At 48.6% G+C, this 16,208-nt stretch overlaps 1 protein-coding gene across 2 annotated transcripts in view; it reads left to right on the forward strand.

The window, feature by feature from the left end:
• The window catches only part of PTPRT (protein tyrosine phosphatase receptor type T), a 1,079,376-nt gene that overhangs the window by 793,622 nt on the left and 269,546 nt on the right, over positions 1-16,208 (forward strand). For both annotated transcript variants that reach the window (XM_060030771.1, XM_060030772.1), the window contains exons 10-11: positions 3,044-3,245; positions 4,586-4,688. In XM_060030771.1, coding sequence (XP_059886754.1) covers positions 3,044-3,245; positions 4,586-4,688 — 305 coding nt within the window. The remainder of the gene's footprint in view (positions 1-3,043; positions 3,246-4,585; positions 4,689-16,208) is intronic.

The following is a 16,208-nucleotide window of genomic DNA, read 5'->3' on the forward strand; positions in this document are numbered from 1 at the left end:
TATATTGACAGCTAGGTGGAAATTGAGTCGCTTCTGGATTGAATTTGGAGCACAGAAAAGGAATTGGCTAGTAAATAAGGCATGAATTTTACCACCCATTGTCTGTATATCAATGTAGTTGCCATCAGCCCAGGCAGGGGACGGGGGCAGAATTTGCAAAGGATGTTCCAGCACGTCTTCTCCCCTGGTGGCCTGGGTTAGCAGACACAGGCAGAGCTCTCCAAACATCTGCCGCCTTCTGCCGCTGGGGAAAACTGGAATCCAGCTGCACACAGCTCTCCTGTTTGTTCACCACTGTCCAGTCAACATGGGACTCTTCTTGGTTCTCCCAAGCCTTTCCCCACCCCAGGTCTTTGCCTGGTTAGCTCCCTCTGCCTAGAATCTAGAGTGCTCCTAGACTCTGTATCACCCCCAGGTATTAGTTCAGTTCTCCCCTGAGATACCTCCCTGAACACTTCGCCTTAGTTTGGCATTTCTCAGAAGCAGAGCCTGAGGCAAGGATTTGAGCACGAGCAGATTATGAAGTGTGGGAAATACTAGGGAGTGGGGAAGGGAGAGAAAGTAGGCAACGATGGGTGTGTTTTCCAGTCAACTACCTATGGAGGCAAGTGGAGTGGCATCCCTCGGGGAAATCCCAGGGATGCTGCGGGGGTATCACAAGAGGAACCGTGGAATGTATTTATCAACTCCCATTAATCCAGTCTCAGGGGGTGTGAATTAACCAGCACTTCCTGTGCGTACCCAGGGGAAAAGCCCTCAGACAAAGAGAGGCAGGTGTTTGCAGTGCTTGCCTTTGAGAAGGGCTGGAGTAGGCAGGGTGACCAGGCCCCCCCCAGGGATCTGCTAGATGGGCGCCCCTGCCAGCTCTGCTAGCACAATGGCCAATTCCTTCAGTTCTGTACATTTCTCCTCCTGGGCTCACTGCGCTTCAGGCAAAGTCTGGCCTCTGTCCTCGACATGTGACATCAGTTGCTACACTGCACTGCTTCTGCTTCATAGGGGAGAGAGGTTACTGCTTTCTCCAGAACATTTGGTGCCCTAGCCAGAAACAGCCAACTGCTTATTTTTGAAGTAAAGTTGGTATATTACCTTTTCTGCCTGGCTTTGGCCTTCCTGACAAGCATGGGACATTCCTGACAAAAGACAAAGTGATGTGAGGTGTCTGTGTAGTTGACTTACCTCGTTCTGGAACAGAAGACCTTGAGGACAGGGCCTAGCTTGTGTCCATTGCATTCATTTGCTAGGGCATGGGAGCACACAGTGCAGGTCCTGGAATAGTACAGGAGTATGCGGGGAATGGTTGTGGAGGAGCAAATGAGTGAATGAATGAAACCCAACAGATCTGGGTTTAGTCTTGGGTCAGTGATAGGACACCGAATAACCGTGACAATGCCTGCCAGGTGGCTGCATGTGACAGCAGCATGAATCTCACACAGGACATTGAGAGAAAGAAGCTGACGCTAAAGAGTACACTCTGTATGATTCCATTTAGATAAAGTTCAAAGCCAGGCAGAGCTCGTCTATGCTGTTAGAAATCAAGGTAGAGGGTATCCGTGCTGGGGGGAGGAGGGAAAGGATTGGAAGGGGGCATGAGGGGAAAATCTCGGGTCTGGTAATGTTGTGTCTCTTGATTGGGTGTGGTTAGATGGTCCTGTCCAGTTAGTAAAAATTCGTTGAGCTGTATAATTTTCTGTATATATATTATACTCTAATAAAACACTTTTAATAGAACAAACTAGATAAACAAAAAAACCCTGAATTTGCCTCTTTAACAACTGTGTAATTTAGAAATGTGCTTCTCAGAGTGTGATCCTTGGGGGCCAGTGCCAGGGATGCCAGCTGTTTTGTTACATTCACAGCAGGATAAGTGCAGAAGTTGAAAGTGAGCATCTAGAAACTTTTGAGGGCCTTGACGTTGCTGTGACACCTGTATGTGTGGTCAGTGGACACGTCTCCTTGCACATAATGTAGAACAGTTTGGTTATTGCCAGACTCACATGATGAGTCACGTGTGATGTGGTCTTTGGATCGTTATGGGTCTGCAGTGGACTGGGAAGCAACTGGGTCTTCACCATAGATATTTTGAAAAGCGCTGGTTTAATACAAATTGTTGCCAGTTGAGCCTCAGCTTCTCCAACATTAAAATGAGAATAAATACTCTGACGTACGCAAGGTTTTAGGGAAGAAAAACTAGATAATGCACAAGAAAGCGCCAGAGAGCACCATGTGCAGTAGGGGGTGCATGAGCTGCAGGGGTTTTTTTTTTTTTTTTTTTTTTTTTTTTTTTGCGGTACACGGGCCTCCCACTGTTGTGGCCTCTCCCGTTGTGGAGCACAGGCTCCGGACGCGCAGGCTCAGCGGCCATGGCTCATGGGCCCAGCCGCTCCACGGCACGTGGGATCTTCCCAGACCAGGGCACGAACCCATGTCCCCTGCATCGGCAGGCGGATTCTCAACCACTGCGCCACCAGGGAAGCCCGTGAGCTGCATTTTTAACTAGGCTTCCAGATAATTCTTATCAGGATGCTACACTTGGACACTGCTCTATGGCCACATTGTCCAATGTGATGGCCAGTAGCCACACGGGGTCCCTGCGCTTTTGAAATGTGGCTAGTCCAAATGGAGACGCACCATATGGTAAAATATATACTTGATTTCTAAGACCTAATATGAATAAAAGAATATAAAATATTTCATTAATTTTTATGTTGATTGCAGGTTGAAATGCTAACATTTTACATCTACTGGGTTTAACAAAATGTATTACTAAAATTAATTTTACTTTATGTTCTTACTTTTTTTCCTTTAATGTGACTATTAGAAAATTGAAAATTATGTATGTGGCTTAAATTTTACTTCTATTGGATAGCGCTGCTCCAGAGCATTGGGCGGCTGGGATCATCTGTAAGGTGGATGCTAACAGCAGAAGTGCTGACCAAGCTCACACGCCTTCTGCTTTCCTCCCCTGATGTTCCTCCGTATGGACTCCACCCAGCTTCCTGGGTGAGGCACTGATATGTTTGTTTGCCGGCTCCTTGTACAGATCAACTACAAGGCCGTGGGCTCATTGGACCCGAGTGCCGACCTCTCCAGCCAGAGGGGCAAAGTGTTCAAGCTTCGGAATGAAACCCACCACCTCTTTGTGGGTCTGTACCCCGGGACCACCTACTCCTTCACCATCAAGGCCAGCACAGCAAAGGGCTTTGGGCCCCCTGTTACCACCAGGATCGCCACCAAAATTTCAGGTATCTGTCCTAAGAAGGGGAAAGGAAGAAAGGTGGTGGTGGTGGTTTTTTCCATTCCTAATATTCCTGGGAGTGAAAAAGGGCAGAGCCAACCGTCACCATGTGACTTTGGAGCAGCAAGGACAATGCAGTCCCTTGTGTGTCAGTGCTGTAATCTCAGGAAGAAATCCTAATCCATGAACTTCCTAAAGTATAAAAAAATATATCAATTAGACTAGACCAGAGGGAATGCTGAGTGATTCACCAAATAATTTATCTAGCACACAGTTGCCTTAAATAGTACATTTTCCCCACACAGATTGGTTTGTAAAAATGTGATTGATTTTCAAGAGTATTCCTTTTGACAGTGCAAGGCACAGCACAGGTTCTCATCAAACGTCTGATGAACGAATGAACAAACAAATGAGTGAATGACTGTTACAGAGCCATAGCAGTCCAGGATGTCACCTGCCATCACCAGTAGGGTGGCCTCCCCCACCAGACAGCATCAAAGCAGAATTATCTCAGACCCCGTTTTTACAATTTACATTTTTTCAGAATACGCGTGCAGTTCTCGTCTGCATCCACATTTTGCATAGATACAGACCCACCGTGTTTTTTGTAGCTTGATGTTTCCACTTATCCTTAAACCATAAGCATCTTCCATGTTGCTACATTGTTTTCATTGTAATGTTTTGTCAAGTGGACGGACGTAATTCAATTAAACATTCCCCTGTGGTTGTATATATTGGGTGCTTCCATGTTTTTATAAAATAACGCTTCAATAAACATGTTACAGAATAAAGTTTAATTCCTTGGCTCGGATTATGACTTTAGGATTAAATTCCAGAAATTGAGATACTGAATTAAAACCGATGTGGGTTTAATAGCTCTTAATACAAATGGCTAAATTACCTTCCCAAGGGATTAGATTGAGTTACACTTCCATCAGAAGGGAGGATCTCAGGAAGAAAAAAAAAGATAAGAGGGACTAGTTCATCACTGCTGTAATTTGCATTTGCATTTTAAATACGTTTAGGGTTGACATTCACATTTGCATTCACATCTTTAAGTACTTATATCTCCTGCATTCATCTGTTTATTTGGTGTGGAACTTCTTGATTCAAGAGGGTTACCAGCCACATCATTGCTACCCTTCTGCAGACTCTTCTGTACCTTGAAGGAACCTACAGGCAGGTTGGAAGTCAGAGCCTCCTTTGCTGAAAGCCTGGGATGCCATGTGACTCTCATCCTACCCTTCCCCAAACACCTCCCTTCTAGGCATCCTGAGTGTCTCGAGGGAGGTGATGAGAGGCGTTTGGGACCTTTGCTAAGCTCCCTTCTCTCTGTTCTCTGTCCAGCTCCATCGATGCCTGAATATGACACAGACACCCCACTGAATGAAACAGACACGACCATCACAGTGATGCTGAAGCCCGCTCAGTCTCGGGGAGCCCCTGTCAGGTGAGGAGGGTGCTTACCCTGGCGTTTGCCATTTTCCTTCTCTGCACCGTGCACGCCTCCAGCTGAATGATGTCACTGGCAAGGCCCATAGGCTGGCCAGGAGCAAGGCTTCCTGGAGGAAAAGGGTCCGCAGCCCCAAGCCCCGTTCAGAGGGGCTACTGAACCAGGAGCTCTGTCTCCCTACTGTGGGCCACTGGGACTGGTTTAGCGGGAATGTGCTGATGGGGACCTGAGGAGGGCTGGGGGAGAACTTTCTGGAACACACCTATGGTAAATGTATTTAGTCCGTTTGGAGGCCCAGAAACACAGCATCCTGGCAAGATCACCTTTACGTGTCCAACTGCCATTAACAGACAAGTAGACAGATTCACTGAATGCTGAAAACAACCTGCTCAGAGGTTATGAGTGGGACACGACCTCAGGGCTGGTCCACCTTATGGCCTTGGTGTTCCACAGCGGACTTGAATTCAGAGTCATACTGCTGATTTTAACAAGAGGCTGCTGGAGTCCAGGAGTGTACCTACAGCCCAGGCAGTGAAAGCATCTCAGTAGCTAAGCTGATCCCATGGAAGTCCATGGGCTCACGGCTGTCAGGAACGTGGTCATCTCTTTTAAATAAGCTACACTATGTACAAGGGCAGCAGCTCCGATGTTGACTGCTGGCTTTTGCTCGGAGCTCAAGGGACTACAGACCCCGAAAGCCAAGCAAGAGTGTTGGGTAGAACAGCTTTCAGATTAGCTCAGTTCAGTTCAACGAGCATGCATGGAGTATTTTATATGCCAGGAATGGAGCGGCGTACGGGGGGTGAAAACGATTCACTTATTCATTCATTCGATAAACGTTTCTTGAGCTCTCACTCTGTGTCAGGTACCGTTTAAGTGCTTGGGACAGGCTAGTGAACTAGCTGTGTATAACTCACGCTCTAAAGAAAGTCAAACTCTAGTTAGGGAGACAGAAATGTGAAAACATAACTGCACTACAGGGCATGCTTGTGGAGATGCGCGTAGGCCATTACACGAGCTCACAGGAGAGAAGTCCCAGAGGAGGTGACACTGAGCTATATCTTAAATGTTGTCTAAGATTTCACCAGAGTGGTAACAGGGTCCAGCGTGAACAAAGGCATGGAGGAAAGAGGAAGCTTGTCATCGTGGGGAGCAACCAGGAATCGTTAAATCTGCCTTAGCATAAAGGTGAAGGCAGGAGTGGTGGGGTGGGAACAAGGGCCATGTTTGAGAAGCTCAGCCTTGCTTGAGGGGCCCTGGGGAGCCACTGAATGGCCACATGCGGTGTCTCTTTTATGATACCGTAGGCTGGGAGACCAGCCGGGAAGGAGGCTGTCGAGATGCTCTAGTTGCCTGTTTGCCAACCTGGGTCCAACTCTACCCAGGAATTACAGGCACTGGAGCACGTAGAATCCCCTGCCGGTTTGGAAGTTCCCATCTATTCTCTAGACTTCGGAAAGTGTTCTATCCTAAGTGAGGTGGGTCTTCAGGCCTTCAAACAGGTGTGGATAGAGGTTGTGGGCACCTGAACTAAGACCGTTTGCCTTACATTCCACACGTAGGTTGTTCCAGGACTGTCCTACCTGTGACGAGCCAGAGCGGATGGTGGCTCTGACATCACACAAGGAGCTGTTGAGTTACTGTGTTTCTTCCTGTTACTCTTAGGCCGCATTGTCATTTACTTCCCTCTATACACTAAGATACGTTAGCCTCCTTTTCAGATGAAGAGACTGAGGCAGAAATGCGCTAGGGCACACAGACAGGGAGTGGGAAGGCTGAGCTTGGACGCACGTCCTCCACGTGCCCAATCACACGTTCCATCTTGGCCACCCGTGTCTCACCTCCCCTTCACAGCTCTTACCTCTGTCATACAGCAGCATTGGGCATGTTTCAGAGTCTCAGAAAGCTTCCCAGATGGCAAGAGTCTGGCCCAGAAAAGAGAAGCCCAGTATTGTACAAGTTAGCAGCTGACCCAGGGTCAGAGGCCAGATCTGCCCTAAAACCCAGGCCCTTTCTGTGGTAGACCCAAGTGTCACCTTTCATTGCTACAAGCCTACAAAACTGTCAGCAAGAGAACCTGGTCAGCTGGCGCCCCTGGTGGCGGTGGATTCAGCCCAGCTTCCCACAGTCTTCTGGCTGCTGTGTGGGGCAATGAAAAGGATGTGAGTTCGGTGGCAGGGAACCTGGGTTCAAATGCTGACCTAATGCTGCTGTGTGACCTTGGGCAAGATACTTAATCTCTCTGAACCTCAGTTTTCCTTATCTGGAAAGAAGACACTGGCGATATTTCACCAAAGCTTAATGGGATGTACATGTGAGCCAAAGCAGCGCAGGCTGTCAGGGAGTTAGTTCCTTTGTTAGCTTGGCTTCTTCTCTGTGGAACTTAGGAAGCTCTGTGCAAAATGGGTTTTGCAAATCCACCCCTCTATAGGGTCACAGTGTTGCCCACTTCCTTCCTGTTAAAATTTCCAAAGACCCTGATTTCAGGGTGGGGAAGGAGGGGCTTTGCTTTTTCCTTAAGAGCCCCTAACTTCTTTCTGGCACAGATTCAGAAAAATGTCTTTTCTAGTTGTCCTGAGAAAGAAGTAATCTGTGTCCTTCCTAGTGATAGGAATAAAGTTAATTTTTGTACAGAGGATCAGGATGTACCCATCCTCAGGATGAATCAGATTATATGTCTGTGAACCTCTGAAGACTCCTCAAAGCCAGCTGAACACAGATGGGAGTAATTGTCACCATGTTTTATTGGGCAACTCCTGTGATCCAAGAATTTAATCTCTACTAACCTATGAGTAGTACTATTATCTCCCTGTTGGAAATGAGGAAACTAAAGTTCAAGGTCACAGAGTCTGTAAGTGTTGAAGCCAGGACTCGTACCCAGGCCTGCCTGACTCCAGAGACCAGCAAACATCCCAAACCAATGTCCTTGGGAGAGCTTTTCTAGCCTCCACAGAGAGAAGCCCCTTACATTTTCCTTCTGAGCCTACAGACTTAGTTTGCACATCTGTTTAATGAGCTCGTGCATCCTAAGACCACAGTAAATTAGTAGGTGGGAATGGAAATGCCCCAGTAGCGGGGAGAAATGACAGTTGGCAGGGAGCAAAAAAAACAGGACAACTCTACAAAACCGACACAGGGACTCAAGAAACAAGGAGGTCCACATGCCGTAGCCCCTGCTGCCCCTCACAGCCATGGGTATTCATTTGTTGTTCCTGGTTCACCCTAAAAAATGTACCATTAGGTCCCACGTCTTCAAGTTAAAAGAGCCAACTAGCTTCCATTTGATGAGCACGCGCCGGCCGAGTGCCTGTCACTATAGGTAAATGGTTTGCAACGTCACAGCATCGCCGTAATAGCCTCCCCATTGTGCAGATATGGAAACTGAGATACATGGAAGCTAAGTGCATTGACCCAAGCCATGAAAAGAGCAAGTGGTGCAGGCAGAATTTAAACCCCGTTCAGTCACCCCTAAGCCAACACTCACATCTCTCTAGCCACACCACCTCCCTAGGAGAAAGTCATATGTGATGTATTTTGGTGACATTTCCATCGGAAACAAATTTAAAATAAATGTCACTGCTCAAAGGGGCAACGCCTGGTGTCTGGAAGAGCCTGGCTGCTTTTCTTCTCAAGGCTCTAGATCACTGAGGGTGGGTAGACACTGAGTTTCTGGAGTTATTTTCGGACAGTTGCTTGGGCATTTGCCAGGAAGGGAAGAGACTCATCAGTGCCAGCCAGCAAGGCTTCCGGGACGACCGCAGTGACAGCAGTGGAATATCACAGTAGACTTCAGTTACTTTAACCCTTTGTCACCCTGAACTCTGGGCACTGGAGTGCCCCGTGGGAGGCAGCTGACCATTAAGTCATTCAACAAATATTTATTGAGCAGGGACTGAGGTGAGCAATGAGGATACAGCAGGAGGCAAGAGAGACACACACCTGTGCTGAGGCTTCATCCAGTAAGTGTACATGTGAACGGGGCAGGGAGGGGACCATTAAGCCATTAAGGAAACAATAACGAAACCGGCAAAACAAGATAACATGAAGCCAGTACAGACAGTGACTGTATTGACTGAGAGGAAGAGTAGATGGGCTGGAGAGATGGGCACAACCCAGCCAAGTGGACCAGTGTGGAGCCCTGCAGGCAGGGGAAGCACGAGCCTTGAGAAAACAGCAAACTCACTCTGTGACCACAGGACACTGAGAGCTCCCTAGGTGCACTGGGTCAGGGATGCCCGGAATCGTGTTTTATAGTTGATAGTTCCTTTCATTCCATTGTAGCATCTGACCGTCACTCACCCAGTAGCTAAGCTGCACAGGAAACACCATCTCCCTTTTAGAGGAGAAGCTGAAATCTAAGATGTTAAGTGATTGGCCCAAGGTCACAGAGCTCATTACACGTAGTCCACGGACCTAGCTTCCTGCCTCTGAGTTCACTGTTCTGAGTTCCTCGTGCCTGGGATGTCACATGATGCCCGGGTGACCTTCTGGTGGGATGCTGTGGAGTGAATCTCTTCCACCTAGGGAACGAGGGGTAGACAAGACAATTCTGGTTGTGTGGGCGCAGCCGGTAACTTGTGAGGCCCAGCATAACTCTGAGCGGAGAGTCTTCCTGTTCTCCAACAGACTCACACCTGAGCCTCAGCGTCCAGGCCACACCCACACAGGCTGTTCTTCCTCCTTCTGCCAGTAATGCTCTGACCCTGGTTGAGCCAAACTCCAGCCCTGCTGTACTGCTTGCTGCCCCTCTGAAGCCCTGTGGCTCTGACTCTGACTGGTAGGACTGAGCATACAGGGAGGCAAGGAGACGGGGAGGGAAGATGGCCATGCGGGGCTCCTGCACCCTCATCGCTCCAGCCAAACCACCTTGGCGGTGTGGCCTCTTTTTCTAATACTCCACAATGGAGATGTATTGCTTTTGCATTGCTTTCCCCAGGCCTTCAAAGATTTATTGGTTTTTAAGTGACAGAATCCCAGAATTGCTTAAAAGATCAATCAAATAGTGACTAGAATCTAATATTCACCTTGGCACACGCCAAGGTTTCTTCCCCCACACCCCACCTGTCGTGCTGATGTAACTGTAGTAACCTTCATAAGAAAGGAACTCGGCCGTGAATTAATCACCCATAATGCAGTCCCTGAAGGGAATCCAGGGCAGAGCCCCAGATTCTGTAGCAGACCCTCCTCTGGATCCCCAGCGGGCTTCCTTGAAGATGCCTTCCCCACCCCAGCCCCTGCTCGCTCCTTCCCATCCCGTCAGCCCCTGGGAGCTTTGGGATTAGCTCTTCCTTCTCCCTCTGCCACTCTCCACCCCACTCTCCTGACCTGCCAGGACGGCTTTCTGGTCTGCCTGTCGTAAGTTCCTCTTTCTTCAATCCCTCCCCCACCAAGCTGCTGGACTGGTGTTTTGGAAGCACAGATTGGATCAAGTTAACTTTCCTGCTTAAAATTCTTAAATGGGTCACTGGCTTCCTACCACATTATGTTCAAGCTCCTTAGCGTGGAATTCAAGGCCCATCTGAATCTGGTTCTGACCTTCGTTTCTGATTCCATTTCCTTTTACTCTGTCCCTTTAGCAGGTTTTCCTCAACAGCGCCACGTACGCTTCCTTCATCATTCTTTCATGAGCTTTTAATTGTGTTATACATTTGTTTGTATGTTTTCTTTGGTTTCGTCTCTTGCATGCCCCTCACTGGACTGTGAGCTCCAGGCAACCTGGAAGTTTGACGCTAATGGATTCCTTTCTCTGGGACAGGGTTTGGCTTTCGTAGGTAGTCCAAAACACAAACAAAAAAAAAAAAACAGAAAAAAAACAACAGCTAAGTAAGTAAGGAATTCAGCAAATCTGGTGGTACCTGGTAGTTACAGGGTACTGGGACAGTAGAGATGCACTGTCTTTACCTGCCTCCTTTTCTGCGAGAGCTCAGTCCAATAGAAATGCCTGCGTTGATGGAAATGTGCTGTATCTGCTGTCTGGTGGAGTCATCACTAACCACACGTGGCTGTTAAGCGCTTGAAATAGGACTAGTGCGACGGAGGAACTGAGCTTTAAAATTTTTATTTTCATTCATTTAAATATAAAGAGTCACACATGCTCGTGGCTACCGTTTGGACGTGCAGGTCTATAGGTGAGATAAAGAGTAAAAGAAACAGTGCGGATGAGCCTGTGTACTTGGTTGGAGGTGTGTATGAGCGTTCAGTGCGGAGGCAGCCATCATTAGCCTGGTGAGCTCAGGGGCCAGGAGGCCTTCCTGGAGGCAGTATTGCCTGAGACCTGCCAGAGGAGGGGGAGCGTGGCCCAGGAGGAAGCGACACGTGCAGGAGCTGAGGTAGAGGAGGTGCATGTTGTGTGCGGGGCACAGAGATGAGGAGAGAGGCAAAGAAGTGGGCAAGAGCTATAGGTAAAGATCTTCACTTGGGATCTGGACTTTGTCCTGAAGGGTACGGGGAACATTGGCAGGCTTCTCTGAGCAGCAAGCCCTTGTCTGTGCCATTCTCTCTGCCAAGCACGGCATCCTCCACCTCCCCAGCATCCGGGTCAAATCTGCCACATCCGGGACCATCTCCCATCCTGCAGCAGGATGCACCAGCTCTGCCTTGGGCTCCCACGCTGCCCTGTCCCCTCCCCTGCGGGGGACTTGCAGTCTCAGTCTCTACCAGCCTGTGACCTCCTTGGGGGCAGGAACTGGGGTCCCACAGGCTCACACCTGAGATCTCTCGTGTTCTTCCTGCCACAGCTGACTTCCCAGCTGGATACACTGGAACAGCAGAAGCTCCTAGAATGAGATCCCCTTATGCAATTGACTTATCTGATGGCTCAGGGTCAGATTCTTAATTTCTCTGAACCTCAAGCTGCTTGTTGGTAAAATGGGAATACCCATGTCACGGATTGTTTTAAAGGTCAAATAAGCTAAACTATGTAAAGTGTCATTGGCAGTTGTTCAGTTTGCCCCGGGGTTGGCCAAGCTGTTGAGAGAAGGGGTGGCTGCCTGCCCTGGGTAGTCCTGGCAGGATTATTCTCAGAGTCCTGCTGCAGCGAATGCCTGTTTGCTAGGTGTCCTTTACCACTGTGTAAGATTCACTGCAAGATGGTGCTGGCGTGCATGTGACGTGTCAGGGAATGTGCAGTTGTCTCCAGGGGTGTCACAAAATCCTCACAACGATTCTCAAAAATGCATTCTCAGATTTGAGCACCTTTCAGAAACACCAAATCAAGCAGACAGGGCTAGGAGGCGTCAACCACTGAAGGACCAGCACAACGAGGAGTAAGGGCAGTGCCCTCTACTTGGAGATGCCACTTGGTGTTGTGAAATCAAAGTGAGCAGATCCAAAGCCCCTCAGGAAGGGGTGTGGAGACTCCCATGAGCTCCCTGAACTGAGACCTTATAAATGCTGGGACCAGAGCGGGTACATGGAGTCAGAACCAAGCAGGAGAGGTGAGACCAGATCCTAGGAGATGAATCATGTTTATCTGTTCACTCATTCATTTGTTTATCAATTCATTAACTAATTCAGTCAATAAATACTTTGAAGTTCAGCAAACAACCAGACACCGTGCTGAGCACTGGAGACCCAGAAATGAGCTAAACAGGGCCCACACGCTGCTGCCATCCTAATGGCAGATGCAGCTCTGAACTAACAGCGCCACAGACACTCATGACAGACTGTTGTCAGCTGTAGCCCATTCTCATGGGGTCCATGTCACCTCCCCATCCCACCTCTGATTTCAGCTGTGGCTAAGCTGGATAGTTCCATGCAGTTATAGGATCCCACCTCCAGCACCAGCACCCACCCCTTTTTTTTCCCTGCCTTTTGGCTCTAATTCTTTCTCCAAAGCCCCATGGATCTGGCTTTGTCTGAGCAAGCAGGTACAGCTGAGGAACGCAAATAATTTAGTGCTACAGGGGAACTCTCAGCCAGTGTGGGATGAGAATCCAGGCATCAGAGCCTTGCCTCCCATCCTTTGAAAGGACCATTCTGAGATGCATGCCACACACCCCCAGTAGGACTGAGCCCCGGGTTCCCACAATGGGAGCCTGCTCGACAGCGCACACTTTGTTGGTTTTTCTTCCTCCTATGTCTCACTTTTTCCTATAAGAGGTGGATCAGCCCCAGATGGGGTGGTCAAGTGATAATGTGAGAGAAGCTGAAAGGAGGCCGGTAGGACTGCAGTGGGGAGAAAATGCAAGAGAGGATGGCACGTGATGAGATTGGATGTGAAAGGGCCAGGTAACCCAGGGCTGTGTTGTTACCGTAGCAAGGACTTTTATACTAAGAGCAATGAGGCATCAGAGAAAGGATTTGAAGCAAGTGAACAGTATGACCCATCTTTTTTAAAAGGTCTTTCTGGCGTCGGTGTGGAGAACAGATCAGAGAGGACAAGAGCGGTCCAGAGGAAGAGTTGGGATCAGTTATAGTTGTCCCAGTGAGAAATGAAGGTGATGGACGTCCAGTAGTTGAGGAGGTAACAGGGGCGAGCCTTGGCGATGACTCCTCTGTGGGGCGGGGGGTGGGTATAAAGGACAAAGACATTGTCCAGGGTGGCTCCCAGGTTTCTAGATTGGTTAATGGGGTGGATGATGGTGCCGTTCTCTGAGCAAAGGAACACAGAGGGAGGGAAAGGTCTATGAGGATACTTTATCCAGGAGGGGCCAACGGTGGTAAAGGTGGTCTGGGAACTGAAAGGGAGAGTTACGAACCAACTGGGCACGGACAGGCTGGGACCAGACGCATGGTTTGGCGAGCCCTGGGGACCTCTGGGGGACCTTCTCCAAGGTCAGTTAGGACTTGCGGCTCGCTTTCCTGGGCTGCTTGAGGCGTAGTGCACAGAGGGTGCAGCTCTGGCTTGGAGGGCCAGGGGTATGTCACACTGAATACCAGGAGACGGTGTGACATGGCAAATGGCTTCTAAGGTCACTGCAAGTTCTCTTCACTGCCTGATGAGAATCCCTGATCCAGCTGCATTTGACAGGTAGGCTAGTTAAGACTAGAAATTCTGAAATACAGAGTGATGAGCTCCAGTACGAACTGGAGATCCAGCCGGCTTTTAAAGAAAGAAGAAAGTTTGTTGGGAAGTAAAGGAAACAATTGACAAATTTCCTCCGGGATTCCTTTAATGACTGTGAAGCCCAGAGTGGGGTCACGTGAAGCAACCACAGTAGGGTTTTGCTGGTCCGTGGAGCTGCAGTGAGCAAACCTGGCATCATTACCATCTGATTCTCAGATATCAGCATGTGATGGTGTCCTGTTAAGGTAGGGGAGATGAAAATTCAGAGGACTTATTAACGTGGGGCAGCCTGAGGAGTTCATGAGACCCTGTCCACGCTGGTAGAGATGAGAAACTGCGACTACATTGAGATGTTCTTTCTTGAAACATCACTTGATTCACTCAGTTCCCCAGCTCTCTGGGCTGCCTCTGCCGGGGTCTGGAGATCAGGAGTACTATGATGTGGGGAGATGGGAAAGAGGCACTCCCCTATAAACTGTGAGATTTAGCTCTGCAAGTAATAGCACTTTGCCAAGTCTCACAGTCTGCTGGGATTTCATCACACCGGATTAGGAAAGAGGAGGAGCCACACAGGAGAAGAAGCAACCGAAATAAGGAAAAATGGGATAAATGCTACTGCAGAGCTATACGCACTGGGGCTGTCCCACACTCTAAATATGGCAGCTAATGGGACGTGTAACTATGATTAAAGAGACTTGTAACTACTACCAGTGAAACTACCAAGGGGACTCCAAGTGTGGCCCAGAGCTGCACTCAGAAAGATCATCCAGGAAAACAAAAGGGAAGAAGGGTGAAACCCAAATAATTGAGGAGGGTTTGCATCCGCTTCAGCACATCCTAACTGCATTGCGGGTCTTCTTTGATCAGCCCCTCAAGCAACCCAGCTTCCCAAGAATTGGCTCTGGTATTAAATGATGCTGGATCATGTTCCTTAGGCTCAAACCAAGGAGGAAAAAACAGGTATTTCAGGAGGAATATTTTAAATGGAGCAGGCTCAGTTGCTGAAACACGAAGAACGAAGGAGTGTTCTATTTTGGACCGTCTGCCATCTGGACAGATGGAGACAGAGACTCTTACTGGTGTGAGGGAAAGGAGAGTGTGGTCGCCATGTTCACCTCCTACCATAGGACTATTTAAGTTCCCCAAACCTGGAGTGCTGGCGAGGCATCAGAGCAGGGGGTTTCGATTTGGGAATCATTAACATCCAGGTGGTGTTTGAAGCATGGGAGGAGTGGATGAGCTTATCCAGGAAGAGTGTAGACTAACCAGACAGAGCTCTGTGAAACTCTATCAAGGAACCACACAGGAGATGGAGAAGGAGTGGCCAAAGAGGTAGAAGAAAAACCAGGGCAGAGTTAAAACATGAAAGCCAAAGGAAGAATAATTTAAAGAAAAGGAGATGGTTGACATGTTGTGATTTGATTTTCTCTAAGAGCTCCAAGCAGCTCTTACAGTAGAAAAGAAGGAAGACACATAACTTGACCCAGGACATGGGAAAAGGAAGATGATGATATCAACCAAAGTGCTTAAAAGTGGACCATATGGTCCAGGCTTGATTAAAAATGCTTATGAAGGTAGATGTGCAAATAATGGAGATACTGAGGGCCAGGCGACCTCAATGCTGTTGAAGAATCTGTGCCGAGGGTCCAAAGCTGGGAGAGGCCGGAAAGGCAAGATACTGATATTTAGATAATAAGATAATCGAAGCTTCGGTAATGGAACCCTGCTATGGGGTAATATGGCTCTGGGTGTGACTGTGTTGGCAGTGATGGTAGATGGATGGTAATGGATTCAAGGCGAAGCCAAGTATTTTAAAGAACAAAGAGGCCAGGCTATGGATGGTAGGGCTGTCTAAGTAGATGTAGTGCTTATAATGCTAAACTTCCCACCCTGAGGAACTGGTGAGACCCTTCACAAGGGCACCAGTGACTCTGCGTGACGCCGCTCCTGGGTCTCACTTTTTCTCCCACTTGTTTTCTGCTGACCTTCACTTCTCACACTCTTCTGGGCCCTGTGACCGTTTGCATCACTGCTTTGCCTCAGATATTGCACAGCTGATAACGGATGGCTCTCAGTTTCTCTCTCTGCCATCACCCAGAGGTCAGACTTTCAAGTTGGCCTCCATCGAGTGCATTTCCCTAGCCCAACCTCTTGATGTTCTTCTGAGCTAGTGCGTGGATCTGTGCCACATTAGAATCCAAGGGGGTTTCCTCTCATCCAAAAAGCATTCTGCACGAGGCTCGCTCCTGCTGCCTGCGGGTGCTCAGACCTGCCTCCTTTCAGCAGCAGTGAGAGAGGTGACCGTGAAAGCCCTGGCTTTTTAGTAGGAATAGAACTCCTTAAAGGTTAGAGTCTCCAACCATTAGGCAGAAGAAATTTGTACTTACCCCCTTTCACAGTACAACCCATCCTTTTCGTGCCTGGCCACAGCTGCTTGGGGTTTGCTGTTTAACTAGTGCATTTCTACTTGGGTGTAGGCTCACCAAGCAACTTACAAAGGTTATAAATGT

Source organism: Delphinus delphis, chromosome 15, assembly GCF_949987515.2.
Source record: "Delphinus delphis chromosome 15, mDelDel1.2, whole genome shotgun sequence".
Lineage (NCBI taxonomy): Eukaryota > Metazoa > Chordata > Mammalia > Artiodactyla > Delphinidae > Delphinus > Delphinus delphis.